The 25,029-nt window shown below is 58.1% G+C and overlaps 1 protein-coding gene across 2 annotated transcripts in view; it reads left to right on the top strand.

Moving 5' to 3' along the window:
- The first annotated feature begins 6,501 nt into the window (after positions 1–6,501).
- DUOX2 (dual oxidase 2) overlaps positions 6,502–25,029 on the top strand; it is a 72,911-nt gene continuing 54,383 nt past the window's right edge. The window contains exons 1-6 of one of the 2 annotated variants that reach the window (XM_075897467.1): positions 6,502–6,675; positions 9,885–10,057; positions 11,868–11,925; positions 13,512–13,646; positions 13,789–14,002; positions 15,088–15,302. In XM_075897467.1, the coding sequence (XP_075753582.1) occupies positions 9,911–10,057; positions 11,868–11,925; positions 13,512–13,646; positions 13,789–14,002; positions 15,088–15,302 (769 nt within the window). In that variant the 5' untranslated portion in view covers positions 6,502–6,675; positions 9,885–9,910. Of the gene's footprint in view, positions 6,676–7,305; positions 7,654–9,884; positions 10,058–11,867; positions 11,926–13,511; positions 13,647–13,788; positions 14,003–15,087; positions 15,303–25,029 lie in introns of those variants that run through there. The other variant, XM_075897466.1, reaches the window with a different exon arrangement.

The following is a 25,029-nucleotide window of genomic DNA, read 5'->3' on the forward strand; positions in this document are numbered from 1 at the left end:
CGAGACCTCTGGGCTGGAGGCTGAGCCCTGAGTGGGCCCCCTCAAGGAGGCCAGAGGTGAATTTACCTAGGGAACGGCAGCAGCCGGTGCGGTGCCAGGCCCTGGTGTGGGCGCTGAAGGCCAGGATTATGGGCATGGGCAAAACTGGAGGGCAGGAGGCGCCCAGGACTGGCACAGCAGGGGGACTGCCGGGCAGAGCTGTGGCAGGGACCCCCGGCCCGCCTTTGCCAGCCCCAGTCAGCTATGAACCTCTCTCTGCCCACCACGGCGTCATTGAACAGCACGCCCCGGGCAGCTCTCCCTTCCACGATAGCTTTGCAGGTGCTTTGGTTCCCCTTCGCCCCTCCCCCGGCGCTGCCAAAAGCAGAGCACATTCCCCGTGACTGAGGCTTTCAAAAGCAGCCCGGCTCCTCCACCTGGCCCCAGGAGCAAGCCCCCAAGCTGGTCGCCCACCCCTCACCAGGGGCCCGCTGCATCTGCTGGCTGCGTGCACCCCAGGGAGACGACATCCCCTCGCCTCTGACACCCACGGCCAGCGTGCCAAGCGGCAGGGGGTTGCCCAGGCTCGCGGCCCCCCAAACAGGCCATGTGACAGGGCCTGTTCCTGTGCTTGGCAGAGCTCAGTGATCGGGGTGGGGGAAACCAAGTGGTTTTCCTAGCTGCTAATTACTGCTAATTATGATGATTAATTATTTACACCAGCTGAGATCCACAGCTCACTGTCCTGTGCACTGGGCAGACGCACAGACAGTATCTGCCCCGAAGAGCATATAAGTGAAATGGACGCGCTGGGATCAAAAGAGGGGCTGGGCTGACCCCCCTGCCGGCTGAACGGTTTGGGGGACCCCCCCTACATTTGCTGACACTGCACGATTGTTGACCAGGGCTGATGGGCGAACTGAGTGGTCCAATCAGCCGGTGCCGTTTGCACACAGGAGACGCCTGTTTCCTTGGAGCTGGGGCCCTGCTCGGCCGCTGGCAGTGGGCCTACGGCGCGCCCTGCACGCTGTCTCCTCCCGCGCAGCACTCTTGCACCCACTGCCACACCAAGACATTCCTGCAGAGGCAGGAATCACCCCGGGCGAGTGCCCGGCCTCCCGCTGCTCTGAGCCCGGGCTGCAGTCAAAGGAGGGCCCCGTGCGTGTCGCTGAGCGCGCCTCTCCGGGACAGGGCTGGGGGGGAGCTGGTGCTGCTCAGACACAGCTGATGTGCCATACAAGCTATGGCAGGAGTCTCCCCCTGGCTGCCCTGGGGCACAGAGTCAATTCGGCCTGCAGACGATAGGCTCTGTCTGACCCCTCCACAGCCAGGGCTAAGCTGGGAGAGGGCCAGGATCCCTGGCAGGGGCATGGGTTCAGCCATCTGCATCCAGGAGGGGCCCCACTGGAATTAATGCACAATCAAAGGCCTGGTGGACAGATTGCTTAAGCCCCGACCTGCTCGGGACCCCCGGGTTGAACGTTCGTTCCATTGAAGTCAAGCACCGGCCTCAAGTTAATCACGTTGATCCAAGGCCGGAGGGCAGACCGTGGGGCTCTGCCGGGGCAGATCCGCGAGATCACGCACGTGTCCCACCCCTCCCTAACTTGGCTGCTTGCCTTGTCCCAGGCAGCAGCTGGGAAGACTCTGTTGCCTGCAAAATGCTTCTGCAGCCGATTCCTTGCATGTGTCTCCTTCCAGCGACGTGGAAGAAATTGTTCTGTAACCCAGGACTGCCCAAAACAATGCCTGGGCAATGGTGAACCCCCGCTTCAGAGAGGCTCGTTTGCTGGCCCCGCCCCTTCCACCAAAGGCCCCGCCCCTGCACACCAGAACCTCCAAAACTTGTAACAGGAGTCCTGAGACCCGTCCCCCATGACTGACGGAACCCCGTGGTGCCCAAGGGGTGAATTTCCCAGCTGGCTGGGTTCTGTGTTGGATGGATGGATGGATGGAGATACTGATCCTGACTCTGGCTGATGCTGGCTCCGCCTGATGGAAGGGTTACGAAAACAGCCGGGCCCTGGACATTCAGGCAGGGCCAGTCTGTGCCCCACAGCCCTGCCCCCACCGTCTCAGGCCAAGCGGCCTGTGGACTCTCAGAACCACTGCATCCTGTTTGTGCACCCGGCTCCCGTGGGTGTGGGGGGGGGGGCACTAGGGGAGCGTTCCAGGGAATAACGGGGGTGGGGAGAGACCGAAATACACATAAGGCAGTTCCTAGGAAAAGGGAGATTCTTGGGAACTCAGCCTGAAGTTGAGACCATGAATCTGCCCCTCCCATGGCAGCGCCGGAGCAGAGCACAGCCCGTGCGGGGGAGGGGAGCGCCTTGGCGTGGGGCAGAGAGCGTAGCCCCTGCTAGAGCTCCTGGCCTGGGTCTGCAACTGGTTTGGCTTGGGCTAGATCAAGGTCTGGTGCTGCTGAAGTGTGGGGCTTGTTAACCCTGACCCCCTGGGGAGAGGGGCGGTGTTGGTGGGTGCCTGGGCCTGGGACACCATCCCCAGCCCTGCCTGCCTCCCCCGATCTGGTTCATAACTTCACAGGCCTACCGTGTGCACAGCTGGCGGGTCGGAGAGCACGTGTACACCTCGCAGGACACAGCACCTTGCAGGAGGAATTCCCCCCCCCCGCCTGTCCCCCCCCATGACTGAGCTGGGAGCTGCGTGAGCCTCACAGACTTGCCCAAAGTCCCAGGGGAAGCCCAGGGCAGGGTCTGTGCAGTGCTGGGAGCTGACCCCCCCACCCCCACTGCTCTGCAAGTGCCTAACCGCTAGGCCATCCTCCCTCTGCTGTTATCTGCTCTGCTGCTTCCAAGCTGGGCTGGAATGTTCCTCCTGGTTTTGTGCCCGGCTTTGGAGAGAGCTGGTGGGTGAGGATGGCTCTGTGGACAACACGCAATGAATAACACTCCAAGCCTGGTCCTGCCAGGCCAACCCCTTCGCCTCCCCTGGAATTTGCTTGGGCTCTTTCTTCCTCGCTTGGCTCAGGTTCTGGCCATTTCCATGAATAGCAGCGAGGAGCCTAAGGTGCCAGCCCGACTCCCAAGGCCCTGCCAGGTATAAGCAAGGCGAGGCCGGGCTCTGGATCCCGCGCTGTGCCGGGTCGGAGGCCTGTTTTCCGGGAAACCAGCTCACTGCCACCTTCCCTTTCTATCTGCTGGTGACTGTGGTTTTGGAGCCAGCAGGGGGAGAAGGCCGGCTTTGTGTGTATGCCCAGGACACGGTACAGGTGTGACTGCCTGACAGGGCTCAGAGACCTGCGCTTTGTGTGTATGCCCAGGACACGGTGCTGGTGTGACCGCCCGACAGGGCTCAGAGACCTGCGCTTTGTGTGTGTGCCCAGGACACGGTACAGGTGTGACTGCCTGACAGGGCTCAGAGACCTGCGCTTTGTGTGTATGCCCAGGACACGGTACAGGTGTGACTGCCTGACAGGGCTCAGAGACCTGCGCTTTGTGTGTGTGCCCAGGACACGGTGCTGGTGTGACCGCCCGACAGGGCTCAGAGACCTGCGCTTTGTGTGTGTGCCCAGGACATGGCTTTGTGTGTGTGCCCAGGACACGGTGCAGGTGTGACTGCCTGACAGGGCTCAGAGACCTGCACTTTGTGTGTGTGCCCAAGACACGGTGCAGGTGTGACCGCCTGATAGGGCTCAGAGACCTGCGCTTTGTGTGTATGCCCAGGACACGGTACAGGTGTGACTGCCTGACAGGGCTCAGAGACCTGCGCTTTGTGTGTATGCCCAGGACACGGTACAGGTGTGACCGCCTGGCAGGGCTCAGAGACCTGCGCTTTGTGTGTGTGCCCAGGACACGGTACAGGTGTGACCGCCTGGCAGGGCTCAGAGACCTGCACTTTGTGTGTGTGCCCAAGACACGGTGCTGGTGTGACCGCCTGGCAGGGCTCAGAGACCTGCACTTTGTGTGTGTGCCCAAGACACGGTGCTGGTGTGACCGCCTGGCAGGGCTCAGAGACCTGCACTTTGTGTGTGTGCCCAAGACACGGTGCAGGTGTGACTGCCTGACAGGGCTCAGAGACCTGCGCTTTGTGTGTGTGCCCAAGACACGGTGCAGGTGTGACCGCCTGACAGGGCTCAGAGACCTGCGCTTTGTGTGTGTGCCCAGGACATGGTGCAGGTGTGACCGCCTGACAGGGCTCAGAGACCTGCGCTTTGTGTGTATGCCCAGGACACGGTACAGGTGTGACCGCCTGACAGGGCTCAGAGACCTGCGCTTTGTGTGTGTGCCCAAGACACGGTGCAGGTGTGACCGCCTGATAGGGCTCAGAGACCTGCGCTTTGTGTGTGCCCAGGACACGGTGCTGGTGTGACTGCCTGACAGGGCTCAGAGACCTGCGCTTTGTGTGTGTGCCCAAGACACGGTGCTGGTGTGACCGCCTGACAGGGCTCAGAGACCTGCGCTTTGTGTTGGGACACCCTAATCTGTAGAACAGGCCCCTTTTTGCTCCAGAGAGAGCCAGGAGAGCGCCATCAGCCTGTGTGGCCAGCCAGGCCACTAAGCCTGTGTCGAATTCCTCCCTACTGTGCCTTTGTGTGGGCTTTAATCGGGGCTGCCCCTGCCCTAACGTGAGGGTCACAGCCAGCTGCATCTGGCTGCAGCTCACTGCTTGTCGGCTTCCCGTTCATTCGCTTCCTTCCTCTCACGCCACCACGCCCGGCCACCGCTGATCACCCCTCGTCCTGCCTCAGTCTTTGCACCCCTCCGCAACGTGCAAACGGACACAGGGCCCTTTGGCGGTCGCCCGCCCGGCACATGGGTCTTTTCCACTCTGCCCATTGGCCCCCAAGCCCACTTTGTTTTTCTCCTCCCAAGCTGTTGGCACCCTCTGGCTGGACTAGAGCAACCGCCTATGCAAAGGGACCGCCCCTTCCATTCCAGCCCTTCATGCCTGGGCCCGAGCAGCCCAGAACTTCATCTTGCTGGGCCATTTTCCTAGCGTCCTCAGAGAGTGGGTCGAAATGCAGACGCGCAGCGGGCGGGGCAGTAGCAAGGTCTCAGCACCCCCCGCTGGCCCAGCCGGAGGCCCTGTCAACACCCGGTTTGGGCCGAGCAGTTGGTGACTCGCAGCACGCATGCATCAGTGTTTGGACCCTGGCAGGGTCAACCTGGGGCTTTACTGAAACCAAGCAACGAAGGCGTTCCTGGGACGTTTCTTCTTCCTCGCGGGGCTGTAACACCACGTGCTTCTTCCCACACAGCACCTGCCGCCCTCGCCAGACTCTAAGGGCACCTTCCTCCCCCAGTCCATGCAGGGAGGGGTACACGGGCCAGTCTGGCCCCCATGCGGCACCTCAGAGGCTGAGCAGGCAGGGTCGCCAGGAAGGCGAGTGAGCTGCTCGATGGCTTGCAGTGGCTCTGCTGGGTCAGAGGAGGCCTGTGGGGGGGGGGCCTCAGAAGCTTGTGGCTATGGGGCGTGGGGGAGCAGCCTGCCCAGCTGCACCCCAATGGAGTCAGCCCTGCACCCCATGAGCGAGACAGAGAGTTAAGCGCTGTGCTAGGCGAAGAACAGGGAGAAACGCTGTTCCTGGTGTTTTCCCCGTCTCCTCCCCGCGCGGTAAAACGGCCCTGCCTGTCTGTCCGCTCTGCCTGTCTCCCATGGCACAAGCGCTCTGGGCAGTCTATCTCCTGTGCTCTCCGTGGCCAAAATGAACCCCAGCGGCAACCTGGCGTTCATGGCAGTTTCCATGGGAGCCTCTGGGGTGAATGCCCAGGTGCTGCAGACTAGGGGGGTGCTTCTAAAGTGCCACAGGGCCCCCCCAGAGCCACGCTGAATGTGGCAGAAGCTCGGGGCGCTGCTTCCCACGTTGCCTAGTGTCCGGGGCAAAGACAGGAGAAGCAGAAGCGATGGGCAAGAACCAGCCACGTGCCAGAGCGTGGAAACAAGGGGAGAGGGGGGCTATTTTTGGTGGTGGCTATTTGAAGTGAAGCAGAGAAAGGAACATCCCAGCCTCCATGGTCCCCACAGAACTTCCCAGTCTTGCCTGAGGAGAAACAGCTTTGGGGAAGGTCCTGAAAGTGTCAGCCCAGGAACCCTGGAGGCTGAGTGAATCCAAGTGAGGCTACCAAAAGCAAACCTAAGGGTCTATCGGAGGAGCCTCGGGACAGTGCTACCCTTGGGGGGCGGGGGGACATGTGGCCGCTGTGTTCTGTGGTGTACCCGCAGACCCATGCGTTTGGAGAGCACAAGTCCAGGCATGTCTGGGGCCTGGATGTGCTGGAGCAATTCCCTGGTGTGGCCGCCTGCAGCTGAGTCACTGACTTGTATTTCTCTGGCCCGGACAGTGACTGTTGATGGATTCTTTCACACCCCGCCTGGGCGTTGATTACTTTCCTCCCTGTTGCCTCTGGGGAGCTACTCTCTGGCTGATTCCCCAACTTACCCTATGTTTTAGTGACAACCATGCAACAGAATTGTCATAACGTTCATGATGCACACTATGGAGAGAGCAATGACGTTCAGAGACCAGAGCCTTTCCCCTGGCAGCTCGCAAGGCATGCTTTGTATGTCAGCTCGCGAGGGTATCAAATGAGGGTTATGGGGGTTACAGGATGCTGCCCCAAGAGCAACACAACCACGTAAGAAATCCTGGCTCTATTTAACCTGTCTTGGGTTTGAAGTTGGCCGCTGATTTCGGTACAGCATCCTCCTGCTGTCTACCTAGGCGGGTGCTTTCAGGTATTGTTGCTTTTGTATTGTTCTAGTTACTCCTGTTCTTTCTTCTCCTTTGTTGTTTCTTTTGTTGTATTGTTACCTTGGGGATTCTGATTGTTAATGGATTCCTTGTGTGTCGGACTACACTCCTAGCATACTATTTGGTAGGAAACATACCGGGCAATGCGAGGGTCCTGTGGGATGGAGGCACCAGGTGCTGAGATACAGAATCCAGGACCCACGCCCCCAAAGAGCGAGGGCAGGAGCCTATCCAGCCAGCTGGCAGTAGGGAGAAGGTTTAAGCTGTGCCTCGGGTTACACTGGTGCAGTTTCCCTGATGGCGGGTGGTGTGGGCAGAGCACGATCAGCTCCACACTGACTGTGACGCCAGCCTCGAGCGTTCCCAAATCACGAATCAGGCACCTCAAATCATGAAACTGGCTTCAGAATCGGGAGATTTTTAAGTGGGGGGGGAGGACCTAAGGCCAGGGGGGCAGATGCGGTTCCCAGCTTGCCTGGATCCACCCCCCCAAGGCTCAGCCCCACCCCCCCAGCATTGGGGTGCCTCTACTGGCAGCTGGGGCGAGCTACCATGCAGCCCCGCCCCCCACGGCACGCCCACCCCGCTCACCCCAGGGCCAGGCTCTGCTCTCAGACAGGGAGAGGAGAGCCGTGGGGCTGCTGGAAGGGAGAGCCGAACACAGCACAGGGCACTTGGCTGCGCTAGCAGGGAGGTCGTGTCTGCGGCTCTGCTGCTCCCTGTCTGGGCCGGGGCTCGGAGCAAGTGCACGGCTCAGGTGGGGCGGGAGCTTCCCTGGCACGCTCCAGCAACCAGCTGCTGTCAGCACAGGCGGCGTGTGCCCTGGGGAGCAGGACGCGCAGGCCTGGCCGCCTGCCCATTGCTCAGGGAGCTCCTATATAGAGCGAGGGAGGCAGCCTCGCTCGCTCAGTTGCGGGTGCAGCTCCCAGCGGCCCACCGGCCCCGCGCGGTCAGCGGAGGGGGTAAGTCAGCGCTCGCCTCTCCTGCCTCAGGGCAGCGCCCCAAAGCACCCGGTGGGGGGCTGGGGGCATTTCTGCAGGCAGAGCAGCGCTTCTGGGACCCCCCCTTTGCTGGGGCTGCTGGCAAGTGACCGCCCTTGGGAAGGAAGGACACCAGGAGCTGCTCATACATGGGGGCGTGTGTGAGTGTGGGGGGAATTGCCGCCCCACTACCCCAGGGCTGGGGGTGTGAGTCACTCAGCGCCGAGAGGGGCAGGGAGCGCTCCGGACGTGTGCACAACACGTGCAAAGGGCCCCTCACTCTGCACCTGGCCAGGCCAGCTCTGGGGGATTCACCCTCTCCCCCCCACTCCCCGGGGCTGGAGGTCACTGGCTCAACAGCCCTTCAGGCCTGGGCTTTGGCTGCAGCAAGAACATTCAGTGCTGGTTACTAAAGGGGGGTGTTGCGCTGTTTTGGCTCCTCCTCATCCAGCGCCTAGGGCAGGCCGCTGTCTGGGGGGGCCCAGCGCAGAGGCCTGAGCCAGGCTCGGGGGAGTTGCTAGGAGACACTGGCCGTCATGCTCCATGACCAGACGGGGACTGGCTCTGGGGCTTGGGGACGCGCCCCAGGTGTGTTCACTCTCACGGCCTTACGGCTCTGGCAGGCATGGCCGAGGGGCTTTTAACTGAGGCATTTGACGCCTGCTGCTGCCTTGCGGCCAAACAGTGTAGCGTAGGGTTCCTTCACGCGTGGGGCGCTCGGTAGCAACGTGTCCTTTCGCTGACGTGCCTGTGGCCCTGAGAGCCCCGTTCCCCCTCCCCCCAGACCCTTGGTGCTCAGGACAGAGCCAGGCCTGGCGCTGCCCGGGCCCAAGTGAAATACACTGGCCCAGCCGCACGTAGGCCCTCCCCGCGCCAGGCCCCGGCCCAATGCCAGGTGCGCAGGGGTCCCTGCGGACGAGGCGGTGGGTGGCGCCGATGTACGAAGAGGCTGTGAGGGATTCCCACGGCATATCGCTGTGGCCTCGGGGTCCAGGCAGGCCCGGGGCGCCGTGGAGAATTCATTCCTGTGACTTTCTCGTTTCCCTTTGTCGACTGGCGGCACCTGCGCTGGTGACTCACGGAGGGACAGGCACCAGGCCAGCGTGTGCGCGGGGTGACTCGCTGCCTGCCCGCATAACTCCGCAGGGCGGAGGGTGAGCAATTTTCTGTGCGCTCAGCGCCTGCGCCGGAGAACCGCTTTTCAGGCGTGCCCGGTGCCTGTCTCCCTGTCCTGGGACACTGGCTCAGGAAGCAGCCACAGCATGGGCCAGGGATGGCCAGCCCCTCCCACGGTTAGGGGGCTTCCTGCTTTCCATCGTATCAATGGAGCTGCTGCTGCTTTCGGACGCCCTGCTCGAGGGCCATTTCCACGTCAGCCTGGCGGGGAGGAGGAAGGGTTTCCTCGCGGTTGAGGTGATGTGGCCGAACCCTTTGAGAGGCTCGTGGGGGGGTCCTATTGTCGGGATTCACAGGATACGTCGTTTTTTAAACCCCATTTTATGGAGACAAGGCTGGTTCCGTCTAGGGATTCTGATGGCCTGCAACGACGTTCGTCTGGGGCAGGTCTGTCTGGGAGTAAGGTGTCAAGTATCAGAGGGGTAGCCGTGTTAGTCTGAATCTGCAAAAGCGACGAGGAGTCCTGTGGCACCTTATAGACTAACTGAAGTGTAGGAGCATAAACTTTCGTGGGCAAAGACCCACTTCGTCAGATGCATGGGAGTAAGGTGATTTGCTTGCATGAAAGTCACCCCCTGCTTGCACAGGCAGCGAGTTTGATGGGCCTGCGGTGCTCCGGCACCAGGAATACACCTGGCCCAGAGCCGGGCTTCCCCAAAACTCGCCGTGTGCACCCCTGTGTGACCTCTCGCCCTGCCTGCCTCCTCCGGGCCTTCAAACACCTCAGGGTCCCCTGCTGCCACCACCAGCAGGGCTAGAGCTGGGGACAAGGGGTTCTTCCTGCCATACCCTGCCCGGAAACTGCCCCACCCTGGGCCGCAGGGAAGTGCCAGCAGCCGCGCAGGGTGAGCAGCAGGAAGCCGCTCTAGTTCCGCTGCGCTGCCGGTGGTGGTGGCGGGCCTCCCCGGGGTGTTTGATGTCACCTGGAGGGGTGCTGAGGGGTGACCCAGCATGGTGGGGCGAGAGGAGGACGTGTGCCGGCGGGGAGGGAGAGCCACGTCCATTCGCTTCACTCGCTGCTCACGTTGTGTCTGCAGGTGTGCGGCCTCTCCCAGGCGCCGCGATGACCTTGTTTGATGGCTCCTTCCCCTTCTACCCGGTCTCCAGGACGCCTTTCCTCTTTAACACGAGCTGGGCCGTGATCCTCTCTGTCTTTCTCACCGTGCTGGCCACCTTCCTTCTCATCCTGCCTGGCATCCGGGGCAAAGGGGTAAGGACGGGGGTTCGGCGGGGGGAGAGACGCATCGCTCCCCATGCTAGGCCAACTGTGAGGGCAGTGTTCCCCTTTCCTCCCGGCTGGTGGACTCCAGCTCCCCCGCTAGGCATGTGGGGGCACAGACCAGAGGCCATGAAGGCACTGAACAGCCGACGCTGTCTCTGGTCGAGTGAATTCCACGGGGGCTATTTGAGGGAGGCACTTTGGGCGGGGGGAGGGAGCTGTGCATGGTATGAGCAGCCAGGTCCGGTCCTAACCAATTGGTGGCCCCGGGCAACCACCTGGCTCGTCTGTAAGGTTGCCAGATGGTTTAAAAAATACCAGACAAAAATTTGTCAAGCAAAAGAAAAAAAGGGTCAAGGCGTAACCAGGGAAACCAGGGGGGAGGATTCGGGAGGTCGGCCCCACATGCGGGCGCAGACGGCCCCTAAGACCGGCTCTGTGAGCAGCCATCTGGCCCATAGATTAGCCCACTGGAATGCCGAGGAGGCCGTGAGCCCTCCCCTCACCTCATGGAGAGACAGAGGCCTGCTCAGGGTGTATGAGACCCCCCAGCCGACATGTCACCCCCCGTCCCCGGGTCTCTCGGCGCCAGGGAACTGGAGGTCACTCTGGCGACGGGGGTGCCTCTTAATGCCAAGCAGCAGGGATGGGGGCAAGCCTGGCCAGCAGCCAGCTTCCATGGGCTCTTCAATGTCTGAGGTGTTGTCTCTGGAGCTGGCTCCATAGGCCATGTCTGGCCCTGTCTCGTGGAGGCCTGGACCAACTGCCAGACTCGCGAGGAACATTAAGGCCCAGTTCCAAGGTTTCCGACGCTTGCCCAGCTCCAGGTGTCCCATCACCCCGGTGCGAACGCGTGAGCCCCCCAGAAACCAGGAGAACTTCAGGGAAGAGACCCCCATGTTCTGTTGGCTGGACTCTACACCTCCACAAGGCTCGGCTGGCCTTGTAGCAATGGCGGCCCCTCCCAGGACACTCCTGCGTTCGCCTCTAATGCCAGCCCCTCGCTCTGCCCCCAACACCGGTGTAAAATAGCCCTGGTCCCGCGCGCCTAGCTTAGACACGATTGACCGACAGAATTCCCGGGTGGTGTCAGAGTCCAATATTGTGACGCACGTTTTCTTCCTGAATTGGGACAAAACGTTGAAAATATGAGTGGATTGAAGAATCCAGGAAAAGGTCCATTTGGGAACGTGGAAGGAGAACATTGCTCGCTCATTTTCAACCTGCTGTGGGGCTGGGTCTCTCAGGCCCCCACTTGCCCTTAGGGGCCCACTCCCATGAGGCCCAGCAGTCTTCCCCTGGGCGGGAGCTGCCAGTGACGTGGAAACCACAGTATCCTGGCCCATCTGTGTTTCAGACTCTCTTGCTTTAGAGCAACACCCTGGTGGCTCCGGAGTTGAGTGACAGGATGGGCCGATATTATCAAAACCATCCCAATATGAAGGCCTGTGTCATAGAAATGCCCCCATAGCCCCCAGGCTCCCTATTATGTGTCCCCATTTCACACTCGCTATTGGTACCAGCGACCCCAAAGTTGCGATTTGCTTCCAGTTGAGATTTCTAACTGGGCTCATTTGTTTTGATTTTCCCCGCGGAGAATCCCTCGGGAATCCCTCCTTCCCTGCGGCCGCGCATTGTGATTTCAACGCGGCCCATTTTCTGACGGGAAAATGAGCTGATCAGGAATGTCTGGCCAGCCCGTCCCAGGAACCAGGGCGTGAACAGAGCTTGTCAGGGTCTGCCCTCGCGAGCCCTTGGTCCATAGCGAGTTCACAGTGAGCCGTTCTGTCCCCCCCTACAGAGGTTCTTCTGGTTCCTGCGCGTGATCCTCAGCCTCTTCATTGGAGCAGTGATTCTCAGTGAGTACCGGATGCTGCGCTCCGGGTGCCCCGGCAGGCAGGGAGGAGGGAAATAGCCAGAAAATCTGCCCCGCAGCGAGGAGGACAAAGACTGATGATGGGCAATGGGGTGGGGGTGGGGTCCCATTGAAGACTCTGGGTGGAAAGAAGACAAGCGAGTCCCATTTTTGACTAACGTTCTGGGGCTCTGGATTCAGCAGGGTAATTAGCGAGCAGAGTTAATTAGCTGCCCCCCACCCCAATAGGCGAAGGCAGGGAGAACTGGCATGCGGACGCGACATGGTGGGAAGAGGCGGGAGGGTGGAGCACCCACTGGGAAAAATAAAAGGCAGCCCTTGTGCAGGGCAGGCGTGCGGGATTCGCTCAGACGTGCGCAGGAGTCGTGGCCAGGCCGCTGGCCGCCAGAGCTGTGCACCGTACGTGGCTGTGACGTAGTGGGGGTACCTTGCTGGTTGCTATGCTGGGGCTGTGGGTGACCCCCACTGGCTGCTGGCTGTAGCACGGCCCAGCAGGACAGGGGATGAGTCACTAGGCAAGGGTCTCTCAACCTGTCTGACCAGCTAGCCCCCAGGGAGAGGAACAAAGGAAGGTGGAATGCTGCCCCTGGCTGGGGGGCAGGGTTGGAAGAGAGTTAGTTTCGGTCGGGGAAGCAGGGGAGAAGGAGCTAGGGAGGGGGCTGGGATTGTAGGGCCCAGCCACCCCCCATCTCAAGGGGGGGCACTGAGGCCTCCTAGCCCCAGTCCCTGTAACCAGACTACATCTGTGCTGTGCTGTATCCTGGAGAAGCAATAAACTCCCTCTATTCTACTGGCTGGTGGAGTCTGTTTGTGCCACTATGGGGGGTGCAGGAGGCAGGGGACCACGACGCGCAGCCACAGTGGCGACGTGCCTACCCCCTGGGGCTGGCTCCAATGCCCGCCCGGCCTGTGACCCACGCGCTCCCGACCCTGGGGCCGCAGAGCAGAAAGAGCCATCCTGCCCAGAGGGGCGCTCAGGCCCTGCATTGCCATCCCGGCTCCCAGCAATTCCCAGCAGCTCTCGGGCACCAGTTGGCTTTGGCACATGCCCCTCTGACGCCCCATCCCCTCAACTTCCTGTGCCCCTCCCAAGCACCCCCCCACCCCAAATTCTACTGCCCCTGCAAGAGGCCAGCTCCCCCATTCCCAACCGCCCGCCCTCTCCCCACCTAGCTACCCCTGGGCTGCTCTGTGCTGAGGGGAGGAACCCGGAGTCGAAGCCACCTTCCCTACCAGGGACCACTACTGATGGTGCATCCTATCTGGGACAGGCGGGACGCGTCGTGGCCTCCTGGTGAGCCAAGCAGGACAGACCCCTGGCGCTGACACTGGGGTGGGGCTGTGCTTTGAGGCTCCATGCAGTCCCTGCCGAAGGTATCCAGCTGGCAGCGCCCACACGGGGCCGTTACGGGGCAGCCCCACCTTCCAGAGCTGTCCGTGCACACCTTTCCAACAGACAGGTGCTCGGCAGCTGCCGTGGCGACGTGGAGTTTGTCACTCGCTCTTCGGCACAGTCAGTGGCTGGTTCGGTAGCACGGAGGCTCTGTCTCATCCCTGCCACCTTTGCAGGTGTTAACTTCAGCCGGGACTGGGAGACCGGCGGGGTGCGGGCAAACACCTCCTACAAATCCTTCAGCCACGCCATGGTGATCGCTGACGTTGGCCTGCACATCGGCTTGTTGGGGGTCAACATCACGCTAGTGGGTGAGTCCTGGGCTTCAAGTCAAGGGCGAGTAAGAGGGGTAGATGCTGGGGCCTTTGATCTCCCCAGGGCAGGCTGGCAGGACAGAGGGGAGGTAAGTCTCCTGGGACTGCCATAGGACAGAACTGTGTCTCTCTCCTGCAGGGAACCCCGTGACTCAGATCAACGAAACCATCAACTATAACGAGCACTTTGCCTGGCACCTAGGCGCAGACTACACCCACACTTACACAGACAGCCTGGCCAGGGGGCTGCCCAGCCCCATCCTGTACGTGGCAGAGAAGTTCACCCAGGAGAGCCCGTGCGGCATGCACAGCCAGTATAGGATCTCTGGCCACTACACCTCCGTCATGCTGTGGTAAGGGCCAGCGAGAGGCTGTGCCTCGGGAGTACCGTCCGGGAGGGACAGGGGTGCCCAACGGTGGAAGGCGGAGCTACAGTAGCTTCCTGACATGGACAGCGTGTGGCTCTGAGTAGCATCGCAACAGGGTCTGATGGCCACAAACCATCCTTAGGAAAGGCCTGTCCAAGGCTTGACTAGCACCGGACAGGTGGTCCCACAGGGGAGCTGTCTTGCAGAGCTCTCCAATGCTCCTAACCCTGAGCAAAGGTTTTCTTAGCCGGGCTCCTGCCCTGCAGCCACGCTAGCTCAGCAAAGCCAGCTCTTGGGTGACAGGAGGCATCCCAGATGCTCCAGGACTCGGCCGCTGGTTCTCTTACTTCACAGCCAGTGACAATTCCGTGCCTCACGCAGGGACTGGTGGCCACCCCTACTCAGTTACGGCCATGTGGCACTTCTGCAGGACTAGGGGTAATAGCCACCATCCCAGCCAAACTCCACCTCCTGCAGGAGGTTCTCGCTTTAGACTGTGGGGGTCTATCTGAGCCATGGTCATCCCCCTGAGTCGTATTTCTAGATATCCGGGGCATCCCCTGGCGAGGCCGCTCTGGGGGCCTGGCGTCACAGAGCAGGTGTGCCCCTAGCATGGCAGGTAGGACATTCTCCTGCATGCGCTCATCCCAGGCAGTCCCGGGTGTCTCAGATGTTCCCCCGAGTGAGACTAGAGAGTTTTCCCGTGTCCTGTGAGCCTTGGGGCCCGCGCACTGCACCCTCCGCCCTACCCGCACCACTCAGGGCCATTCTCCGAGCTCCAGCGGCCAAGGAGAAGATGGGTTCCAGGGCAGATGTAACCCACTGGGCTCCTCTAACAAAAGTCGTCCCTGCAGTTCAGCAGCATTACACCAGGGCTGAGCTCAGGTTGGGTGCAGGACAGATCCCGGGGATCGGTGGGCCCGGCTCTGGGTAGCCCGCTGGACCAGTGTGAAGTGAGTGCAGCCTGCTGCCGTTGTGCCCTGCGCTGCCACCACCCCTGCGTTGCACAGGGGGGCACCCCCCCCCAGGGCCAGGAGACGAGACCCTTTCACCCCTGCTGCTCCTCACAGGTTGGCCTTCTGCACCTGGCTCATTTCCAATGTGCTGTTCTCCATGCCCATCCTGCTGTATGGGGGCTACACGATCCTGCTCACGGCGGTGCTGCTGGTCTGCTCGCTGCTCTTCTTCTCCGTCGCCAGGCATGCCCCCCTGTGCACCATCCGCTTCGGCCCAGCTGCCTTGCAGACTGTCTACGGGGCCTCCTTCTGGCTCACGCTTGCAACAGGTCAGTAGCCGGCTCCTCAGAGGGACTGGGGGGCTCCTCGGGGGGAGCTAGCAGCACAGAGGAGGGGCTGGGTGGGGGCAAAGGTGGGGGCAGGCTGCACCTGGCACAGGGAACCGACGGGGGATGCTAAGTCCCCCTGACTCCGAGCGGGCTCAGTGCTCCACGGGAGCATTCCCGGGGCTCTGCTGCTAGCCCTGGAGAAAGTTCTTTCCAGGCCCGAAATGCAGCTTCTCATCACCCACGCGGAGGGAGGGAGCTGGGCCTGTGAGTCCGGGGAGACAGATCTGAGCAGATCGCAGCCCAGGCCCACGGGGCCGAGGAGGGGATTAAGTGCCACCCTGCGTAGAGGTTTCTAATCAGGCAGCAGGTTTCTGCTTCTCCTCAGGGTGGATAATCCCATTTCTGTAAATTGCTCCCCCGTTGCGATCACGGCAAATTAAGATCAAATTAAGTTTGAATGGAAGAGGTGCCAGGGCCCAAGCAGTTGGGGCTCAAGTAACTGTTTTACTGTCATAACTAATGTGGCAGGCCTGGAGGTGCCAAGCTCTGAACCGCCAGGCCTGGAGGTGCCAGATTCTGAGCTGCCAGGCCCGAGGGTGCCGGGCTCTGAGCTGCCAGGCCCGAGGGTGCCGGGCTCTGAGCTGCCAGGCCCGGAGGTGCCGGGCTCTGAGCTGCCAGGCCCGGAGGTGCCGGGCTCTGAGCTGCCAGTCCCAGGGGTGCCGGCAGCTCAGCCCTGGCACACAGGAAGCTCTGGATAACAGTGCAAGAGGAGAAGTATTGGGTGTTCATGGCCATAATGGAGGGCGTGAGTGTATGTCCAGAGAAGGCATTCTCCGGTATAGTCTGAGTGAGTGACCACAAGGTTTGGTGTGTTCAGCTCCTCAGATATTGGAGCGGTAAAGCTAGGGCTGGTTTCCCGCCGTTATTACAGGGAAAGCTCTGAGTCGCAAGGTAGTAACATTAGCCGATGACCCACAAATACTTCAGCGAGGCAAGACTGGAGAAGAGCGCGAGGAACTTGGCAAAGAGCTAGCCAGGCTCAGTGGCTGGGGGGCTGGCAAACAGTGGGTGTGTCTCTTTGGACATGCAAGCGGGTTCTCGTGCATCTGTGACTCCAGAAGAAAGGGGCCCAGCTCGCTGTAGACAGCTCGGTGATGTACTGCCCGGCGTGCAACAGCAGCAGCGCACTGAAAAGGGGACAAGCTGGTCGGGTGGGCAGGATAATACGGAGGCTAGTCGACGGCGTTCTAGAAAGCCGGTAGCAATTGTGTGGAACTTGGAGAGGGCAGCAAAGTTGCAGGAGGGCCAGGCAAGGAAGATGCAAGGCAACGTTCATATGGCTGGGATGTTCGGGGCTCTGGCAGCACCTTTGCGAATAGTTGTCTGTCTCTTCCTAGAGAGCCGGTTTCGTTTTGTTATTACCCTGCCTGTGCGACGCGAAACAGAAGGAGGCCTCCCTTGGGGTGCCGTAGTCTGTTCTCCTCAGCCTGTCCCAGATCCTGGGCCCTAGGTGCCAGCCTGCCCTCTAGCTGAGGGATGCTCGACCCATCCTCTGCCCCAGGCCTCACCCCCATGCCACTCCTTCACCCACCCCCCGCCCTGTCGTTTCCTATCCCTGCTCCATCCCCACCTTGCCCCTGTTTCACTCCTTTCCCCAAGCCCCCGTCCCCTCACCTGAGCGTGCCCTGTCCCCTTCCCAGACAGCCTGAATGCTGCAAAACAGCCGTTTGGTGGTGGGCGGGAGGGAAAGGAGTTGGTTAATGGGGCCCCTGTGTGTTAACGGAGCCCCTGCCAGGCAAGAAGCACTAGGGGAAGGGGGGGCTTGGCTGCCGACGGGTGACGAGCACCCGTTCCTTTTTCCTCATGGGTGCTCCAGCCCTGAAGCACCCACCAAGTCGATGCCTGTGCCCGGGGGTGCTTGGCCCTGCCGCATCAGAGCAGAAGCAACAGACAGGACTATGCAGCACTTTAAAGACTAACAAGATAGTTTATTAGGTGATGAGCTTTCATGGGCCAGACCCACTTCCTCAGATCAAATTGTGGAAGAGAAATTGATTTGAGGAAGTGGGTCTGGCTCAGGAAAGCTCGTCACCTAATAAACCATCTTGTGAGTCTTTAAAGTGCTGCCTAGTCCTGTTTTTTGTTTCAGCAAGATCAGACTAATACGGCTGCATCTCTATTAGCATCGGAGCAGGGGGTTCCAAGGCCTGTGTGCAGCTCAGCCAAGCGCAGGGCGCCCTCTCGTGGCAGAGAGGCAGTGGCACGCAGGCCAGGTCCCGCTGGCCCATCAGTAACTAGTCCCCCATGTTGCATTGCAGGGCTGCTGTGCTTCTTGCTGGGGCTGGGCGTGATCGTCCTGAACTCTGTGCAGCCCGAGACGCTGAAGCTGGTCTTTAATCTGAGTGAGGAAAGGGGAGAGGAAGAGGAAGACGAGCGACCCCCGAGAGACAAAACCGGCTGCTCTGAGCAGGACCCGTTCCTGGCGTCCCTGAGCGAGCATTGCAGAGTGACAATTACGAAGCTGTAGGGCATCCCAGCTGCCCGCCGCCCATTGCCCTGGTGGAGCTGAGCGAGCGCGTAGCAGCCTGTGCCTGGGCTGGGTGCAGGAGCCCTCTTGGCCTGTCCATTGTTAACTGCCGCCCGTTCAGCTTTGCACGGTCACACGAGGCACGTAGGCATGGTCCAAACAGGCACAGGACCCAACCAGCCCAGCATCCTGTCTCCAGTAGTGGCCAACGCTGAATGCTTCAAGCTCCCAGCAATGGCCAGCTCTTTTCCCCCTGGGGGGTTGTGTAGGAGCCAGCCATGTGTCTGACAGCTCTACCGTGCATTAGCCAAGCCTGAATTCCATGGGCCTTCATGATGCCCTCTCCCCTGGCTTCCTTAGGTCCCTTTCAGTCTTGCCTAAGCTAAGGACTTGTGGCCACTGCATGCCCTGGGCGCCCACTTGCTTTACCTCAAGATGAATAGTAGCCGTGTTAGTCTGCTCTTGGTAAAACAAAAAAGCAGTCATGTAGCACTTTAAAGACTAACAAGATAGTTTATTAGGTGATGAGCTTTTGTGGGGCAGACCCACTTCCTCAGATCATATTCTGAAAGTGAACAGGCATGACCATTTTATGACAGAGGGATACAATAAAAGAAGATAAAAAAATTTACAAACAGACAATTCAGCTACATAGATCAAAAAGTGGGGGTAAGGGGGAGAAGTGACAAGGAAGGAGGAAAATGGTTATTGTAAGAGTCAATGAAATGGCTAATCTGGGGTCACTACAAATATCAAAAGGTGGGGAGGCTGTCTTTGTAATGTGTAAGATAATTATCATCATGATCAGGGCTCAACAAACAATGTAATCTACTCGCCTGTGGCAAGTAGATTACACCCCAGAAGAGCCGGCGCAGCCCGATCTGCACGTGTGCAGAGCGCAGAACTGCACGGCTGGCGAGCGGGGCTCACCGCCACTCGGCGAGTCCTGATCATGATGAAGGCTCATTCGCAACCTGTCGAATTTTAGCATAAATAAAAGTTCTGAGGTCTCCCTCTGTAATTGGGTGTTAAAGTCTCTTTGTTGTAAGACCCACGTTGTCAGGGCTTTAAGAGAAGGACCAATTTGACTGAAATGCTGGCTGACAGGTTTGTGTGTGTGGAGATTTCTGATGTTTGATCAGTGAGCATTAATTGTTTGGCGAAGTGACAGACCAGTTTGTCCAACATACATCGCAGAGGGGCATTGTTGGCACATAATGGCATATATCACATTGCTGGACATACAGGAATATGAGCCCTGGATTGTATAACTGATATGGTTAGGTCCAGTGATGGTGTCTCCAGAGTAAATATGTGGACAAAGCTGGCAGCGGGGTTTGTTGCAAGGGAAAGTTCCAGGGTTAGTTTTAACGTGGTGTGCCCTGTGGTTGTTTGTGTGAATCTTCCTGAGGTTAGGTGGTTGTCTATGGGAGAGTATAGGTCTATCACCCAGAGCCTCTTGGAGTGTAGCATCCTGTTCCAGTATAGGTTGTAGGTTATTGATAATGCATTGGAGGGGTTTGAGCTGGGAGCTGTAGGTGATGACAAGAGGCGTTCTATTGTTGATTTTCTTGGGCCTATCTAGGAGTAGCTGGTTTCTGGGTATTCATCTGGCCCTCTCAATCTGTTCTTTCACTTCCCCTGATGGGTAATTGAGTTTTACGAATGCTTGGTAGAGATCTTGACGTTTCTGGTCTCTGTCAGTGGGATTGGAGCAGATGCGATTATATCTAAGGGCTTGACTATAGACGGTGGATCGTATGGTGTGTCCTGGATGGAAGCTGGAGGCATGTAAGTAAGCGTAGCAGTCAGTGGGTTTTCTGTAGAGAATGGTATTGATTTTGCCATCAGAGATTTGTACTGTGGTGTCCAGGAAATGGATCTCTCGTGTCGAATGGTCAAGGCTGAGATTGATGGGTGCAAGTTGTTAAATTCTCTGTGGAATTCGTCCAGCGTTTCTAGACCGTGGGTCTAAATGATAAAGATATCATTGATGTAGCGTAAGTAAAGGAGGAGTAATAGGGGACAAGAGTTGAGGAATTGCTCTGTCAGCCATAAAGATGTTAGCGTACGGTGGGGCCATGCGGGTACCCATGGCTGTGACGCTGATCTGGAGGTATAAGTTGTCCCCAAATTGGAAATAATTGTGGGTAAGAACAAAGTTACATAGATCTGCCACCAGATTTGCTGTGGTAACATATGGGATAGTGTTTCTAATCGCTTGTAATCCACCTTCAAGTGGAATATTGGTGTAGAGAGCTTCTACATCCATTGTGGCAAGGATGGTGTTATCAAGAAGGTTATCGATGTTTTGTAATTTCCTCAGGAAGTCAGTGGTATTTTGGAGATAGCTAGGAGTGTTGGTAACATAGGGTTTGAGGAGGGAGTCTCCATAGCTGGATAATCCGGTAATGAGTGTGCCAATACTTGAAATGATGGATAGCACAGTATTCCTGTAGACAGAGACAGCGAAAGAAGACTTCAAGCCTTGCAGCCTTCTTTCTCCGTCTACGGGAATATTTCCAAGACACCAATGAACATCAAGCTAATCAGCTAAATCCCCCCTACCAACACCAAAAGAAACAAAATTCTATGTGGACTACCCCCAACGGTCGTAGTTACGATCTGGATTTCTATATTCAATGCTTCCGCAACTGTGCACAGACTGACATTATGCGCAAACAACAACAGGTGACACATAATCTCAGCTGCGCTGAATGCTGTGTTATCCAGAGTCCCCCAAAAAACCTCTGACATTATAATCAAGCCAGCTGAGAAAGGGGGTGCTGTGGTCATTATGACTAAGTCGGACTATGAACAGGAGGCAGCTAGACAACTCTCCAATACCACATTTTACAGACCTCTCTCCTCTGATCCCACTTTAGAATACCAAAAGAAATTACGCCATCTGATTAAGGAACTCCCTGCTTCTACTCGGGACCAAATTCACACAGACACGCCTTCTGAACCCCGGCCAGCATTATTCTATTTGCTTCCCAAAATCCATAAACCTGGAAACCCCGGACGCCCCATCATTTCAGGTATTGGCACACTTATGACCGGATTATCCAGCTATGTAGACTCCCTCCTCAAACCCTGTTACCAACGCTCCGAGCTATCTCCGAGATACCACTGATTTCCCGAGGAAATTACAAAACATCGATAACGTTCCTCAAGATGGGCCGTGTCCTCGTTTTGTTTTCGTGTCTCTCAAGTATGGCTGCACAGCACCTGGAGGTTTCCAGTTTCCCAAGTTGTTTTACGAGCCGCTTGGCTGTTTGTCACTAGAAGGGGAGTGTCCATGTCGTGAGTGTCCTTTTTAGGGTGGAAAGACCTTCTCCAAGAAAGAGGCTCTAAGACGATCAGACTCTGCCCTAGCCGGCCCTCCTCTGGGCTGTAGTCCCTTCGCCAAAGCCCTGGCAGAGAATGCTTTGGGACCAGCTCCTGAGTGTTTTGGTCTCCAGTGCAAAGCGCCTTTACACCCAGTGTGAGGATGCCTATGGACTTCCCTTTAGTTGTCGGTCTTCTTGGTGAGCTGGGCTGGGTTTTTTGGAATCCTGCTGTCTAAAGATTAGCGCTGCAATGCTGGGTTCTTTATCAGATTCCTCCTCCAAGGGTTGTGGAACAAGGTTAGACCGAGGTCACTGACTCGTCCTTGGTGGCCCTGCTAAACTCACTTCTTGAGCCATCCCAGGTGAGTGACTTAGGGCTGAATTGAGCAGAGCCTGTGCCCCGAGCGACACTCATACAAGGTGTCAACAATCTCTTCTCTCTCCCCACCCCATGACATTTGGCCAATTTATGTAATGAGCGGTGGAAGTCCCCCATTATTGTCATTGTACTGAGCTTTGATCTCCCTCAACAAGGTGCGCTGTGTGGGTCTCGGCTGCATTCATAATAAATTCTGCTTAGGAGGTGCCACGTTAAGGGCCCTTTGCACTGCTATTGTAAAGCATTTTGGGATTAGCTACATGGCAAAGGTTAATTTAGTGCTTGTGACAGGGTGGACTAGACTCAGAGGCCACTTGCTGGAGGCTTCAGTGTCCTGCCACAATTGTCACAGAGAAAGAGTAGTAGAGGAGACCTCCAAGCAGCCTAGAGTAGTTGCAGGGGAAGCAGCCAATCAGAGGCTGCAGGGAGCTGCCAATCAGGGCCCAGGAGACCCATATAAAAGGAGTTCAAGAGCTAGACAGAGCAAGTGCATTGCTGGAGCTGGAGGAATGCAGATGCTACTCCTGGCTTGCTGAAAGGATCAGCAGATCAGTGCTGGCAGGGAGGGGGCAGGGAGGAAGCACTTCTGGCCAGCCGGCCAGCCAGCCAGCCCTGAACTTAGCTGAGCCCTGAGGTAAGGCTGATGTGTTGGTGAAAGCTGGGGCCATGGGGAAGCGGCCCAGAGAACTGAAAACAGTGTAATCCAAGGGATATGGTGGCATGGGGATGCTGCTTTTATTGTTTCTGGGCCTGGGTCCTCCCATAGCCCCCTGGGGAATTGGTCTCTCGTTGGGCAGAGATAAGCCCCTAAAAGGGGGTCATCTGAACTGAGAGCTGGGGCCAGAATGGACTCAAAGGGCAAAGCCATTGACGCCTGCCTGTGGTGGGGAGGCCACTCCAGCCCCCCGTCCATCTCCCCTTTAATTGGTTAACTGATTAAACATAATTACCCGACCGTGAGCGCTCATGGGTGCAGCGTTGTGTTGGCCAGAAAGCTTCTCCCTCTGACGTAGCTTCTGCTGCTCGCAGAGGTGGGTTTTTTAATAGCGATGGGATAGGTCGAGTACTTTACCTGGACATGCCGCAGCAGCACGGCTGTATCGACACAGCCTGGCCTCTGCGCCCCATGTGTGGAGCCTCAGCGTTAGCATATATGCAAATCGGCCCCTAGGAGCATGACGGGACCCGCCCCTTCTAGTCTCCTGTTGTTCCAAGCACTCTGCATTGCTCACGGCGCTCCCAACACTGGCTCAATCCCGGCGACCCAGTTTGTTCTGAAATGACTTCGACAAATGAAACACTTAAATGAAAATGATGTTTTGGTCATTGCGGTCACAGCGCCAGGCTTCAATAAGCAAAATGAATAAAAATAATTGGAACTAGACACAGGGTGTAGGTGGGGATGGATGGACAAACAGTCATTGAAATAAGGAGCATGAAGGCAATACGTTTCCACACGATGCCTTTTTCATCTCCGGAACTCACTGCTACAGGATGTTGTTGAGCCAAAGACACAGGAGGATCCCCAGAAAGATTAGGCATTTCTGTGAATCAGAAGAATTCCACATGCGGGGGCACACACAAACCCTGCCTTTCAGGGCACGAGTTGAACCATAGGTGGGTGAATGCTTGGTTGCCCAGCGTGAGGGTTCTTGGAACCCTGCGTGGATTCACTGTGGAAGCCCTTGTGTTGCCCCCAACCCAGGAGGGGAAGATGCAGAACAGTCGGGCCCCTCTGACCAATAAGTGGGGGATCCCCAGGGAGGGGACCCTTCCCCACTTCAGGGAGTGCACAGGGCTCTGCTCCCTGCCCAGAGGCCAGGAGAAGGGGCCTGGTACCAGTGCCTTGGAGACCCCATGGTCCCACCTTGATCCCCCAACACAGCGCAGCTGGTGGCCCTGTGGCTCTTGGCAGAGCACTGTGGGTCACACGGTGCTAGTCTGCATTCCTCCACCAGGTGGCGCGCTGGCTCCACACTGCCCTGCTCTCTGGGCTCAGCAGGTGGGGCAAACTTGGTCCAGTGTCCCCAACTGCAGGCTCCCCTCAGCTTTGAGGGAGGCTGGGGTAGGGGGAGAGCCTGGGGTCATGTGATTAAAGTGGGCGGGGCGGAGGCACGGGGAGGATGAATTAAGGCTGCAGAAACAAGGTTAAAACTGGCATTTCTGTAAGTGTCTGGTGCTGGACGTGGGAACCTCAGTTCCCTTTTTCACGTCATTTCCTAGGGGGTGAAAACGGCAAAAATTGTTTCCAGTTACGTGCAACTGGAACAGTCAGTTCATGACCCAGCACCATCGGGCTTTGACCCCTAGAATCATAGAACCCTAGGGCTGGAAGAGACCTCAGGAGTCATCAAGTCCAGCCCCCTGCCCAAGGCAGGGCCAATCCCAACTAAATCAACCCGGCCAGGGCTTTGTCAAGCCGAGACTTAAACACCTCTAGGGATGGAGACTCCACTACTTCCCTAGGGAACCCATCCCAGTGCTTCACCACCCTCCTAGGGAAATAGTTTTTCCTAATATCTAACCTGGACCTCTCCCACCGCAACTTGAGACCATTGCTCCTTGTTCTGCCATCTGCCACCACTGAGAACAGCCTCTCTCCATCCTCTTTGGAACCTCCCTTCAGGAAGTTGAAGGCTGCTCTCAAATCCCCCCTCACTCTTCCCTTCTGCAGACTAAACAGACCCAACCCCCTCAGCCTCTCTTCGTAGGTCATATGCTCCAGCCCCCTAATCATTTTTGTTGCCCTCCGCTGGCCCCTCTCCAATGCGTCCACATCCTTTTTATAGTTGCGGGCGGGCGGGGGGGGGGGGGGGGGGGAAGAGGGCAGAACTGGACACAATACTCCAGATGTGGCCTCACAAGAGCCGAATAAAGAGGAATAATCACATCTCTGGATCTGCTGGCAATGCTCCTCCTAATGCACCCTAATATGCCATTAGCCTTCTTGGCTACAAGGGCCCACTGTTGACTCATATCCAGCTTCTCATCCACTGTACCCCCAGGTCCTTTTCAATACAGGGATCTAGCTAGCTGGTCGAGCCGGAAGGCTGGGGAATATGAATGGGCTGTTTCTGAGGCCAGCAGCGCACCGGGTCATCTCGGCACCAGTGGTCCTGTCTTCCAGACAGCCAAGACAAAGGCACAGAGGAGTGACAAGTACTGTGGCTAATGGTCGGCTGGGCCTCCTGTAATAGTGGGGGGGGTTCCAGTCTCAGCTTAGGAATAACAGTGAAGGATCCAGAATTCTCAGTCCCCCTCACTGTTCCCTCTCCAGTTTTCCATCCATGTGCGGAATAAATTGTATGTGCACCGAGGCATGCGGGAATGTGCACCAGCGGTAGAAACAAAAATGTAGCTGTGGGCGCTCTGCTACTTGGAATCTCTGCTGTGTGGCCGCACAAGCACACAGCTGACAGGGAACCCTGGTCCCAGCCTGTCGAATGACCCAGGCGAGATCTTTGGGGCCCAGCACTGGCTCGTGACGGT

Source organism: Pelodiscus sinensis, chromosome 14 (genome assembly GCF_049634645.1).
Source record: "Pelodiscus sinensis isolate JC-2024 chromosome 14, ASM4963464v1, whole genome shotgun sequence".
Taxonomy (NCBI): domain Eukaryota; kingdom Metazoa; phylum Chordata; order Testudines; family Trionychidae; genus Pelodiscus; species Pelodiscus sinensis.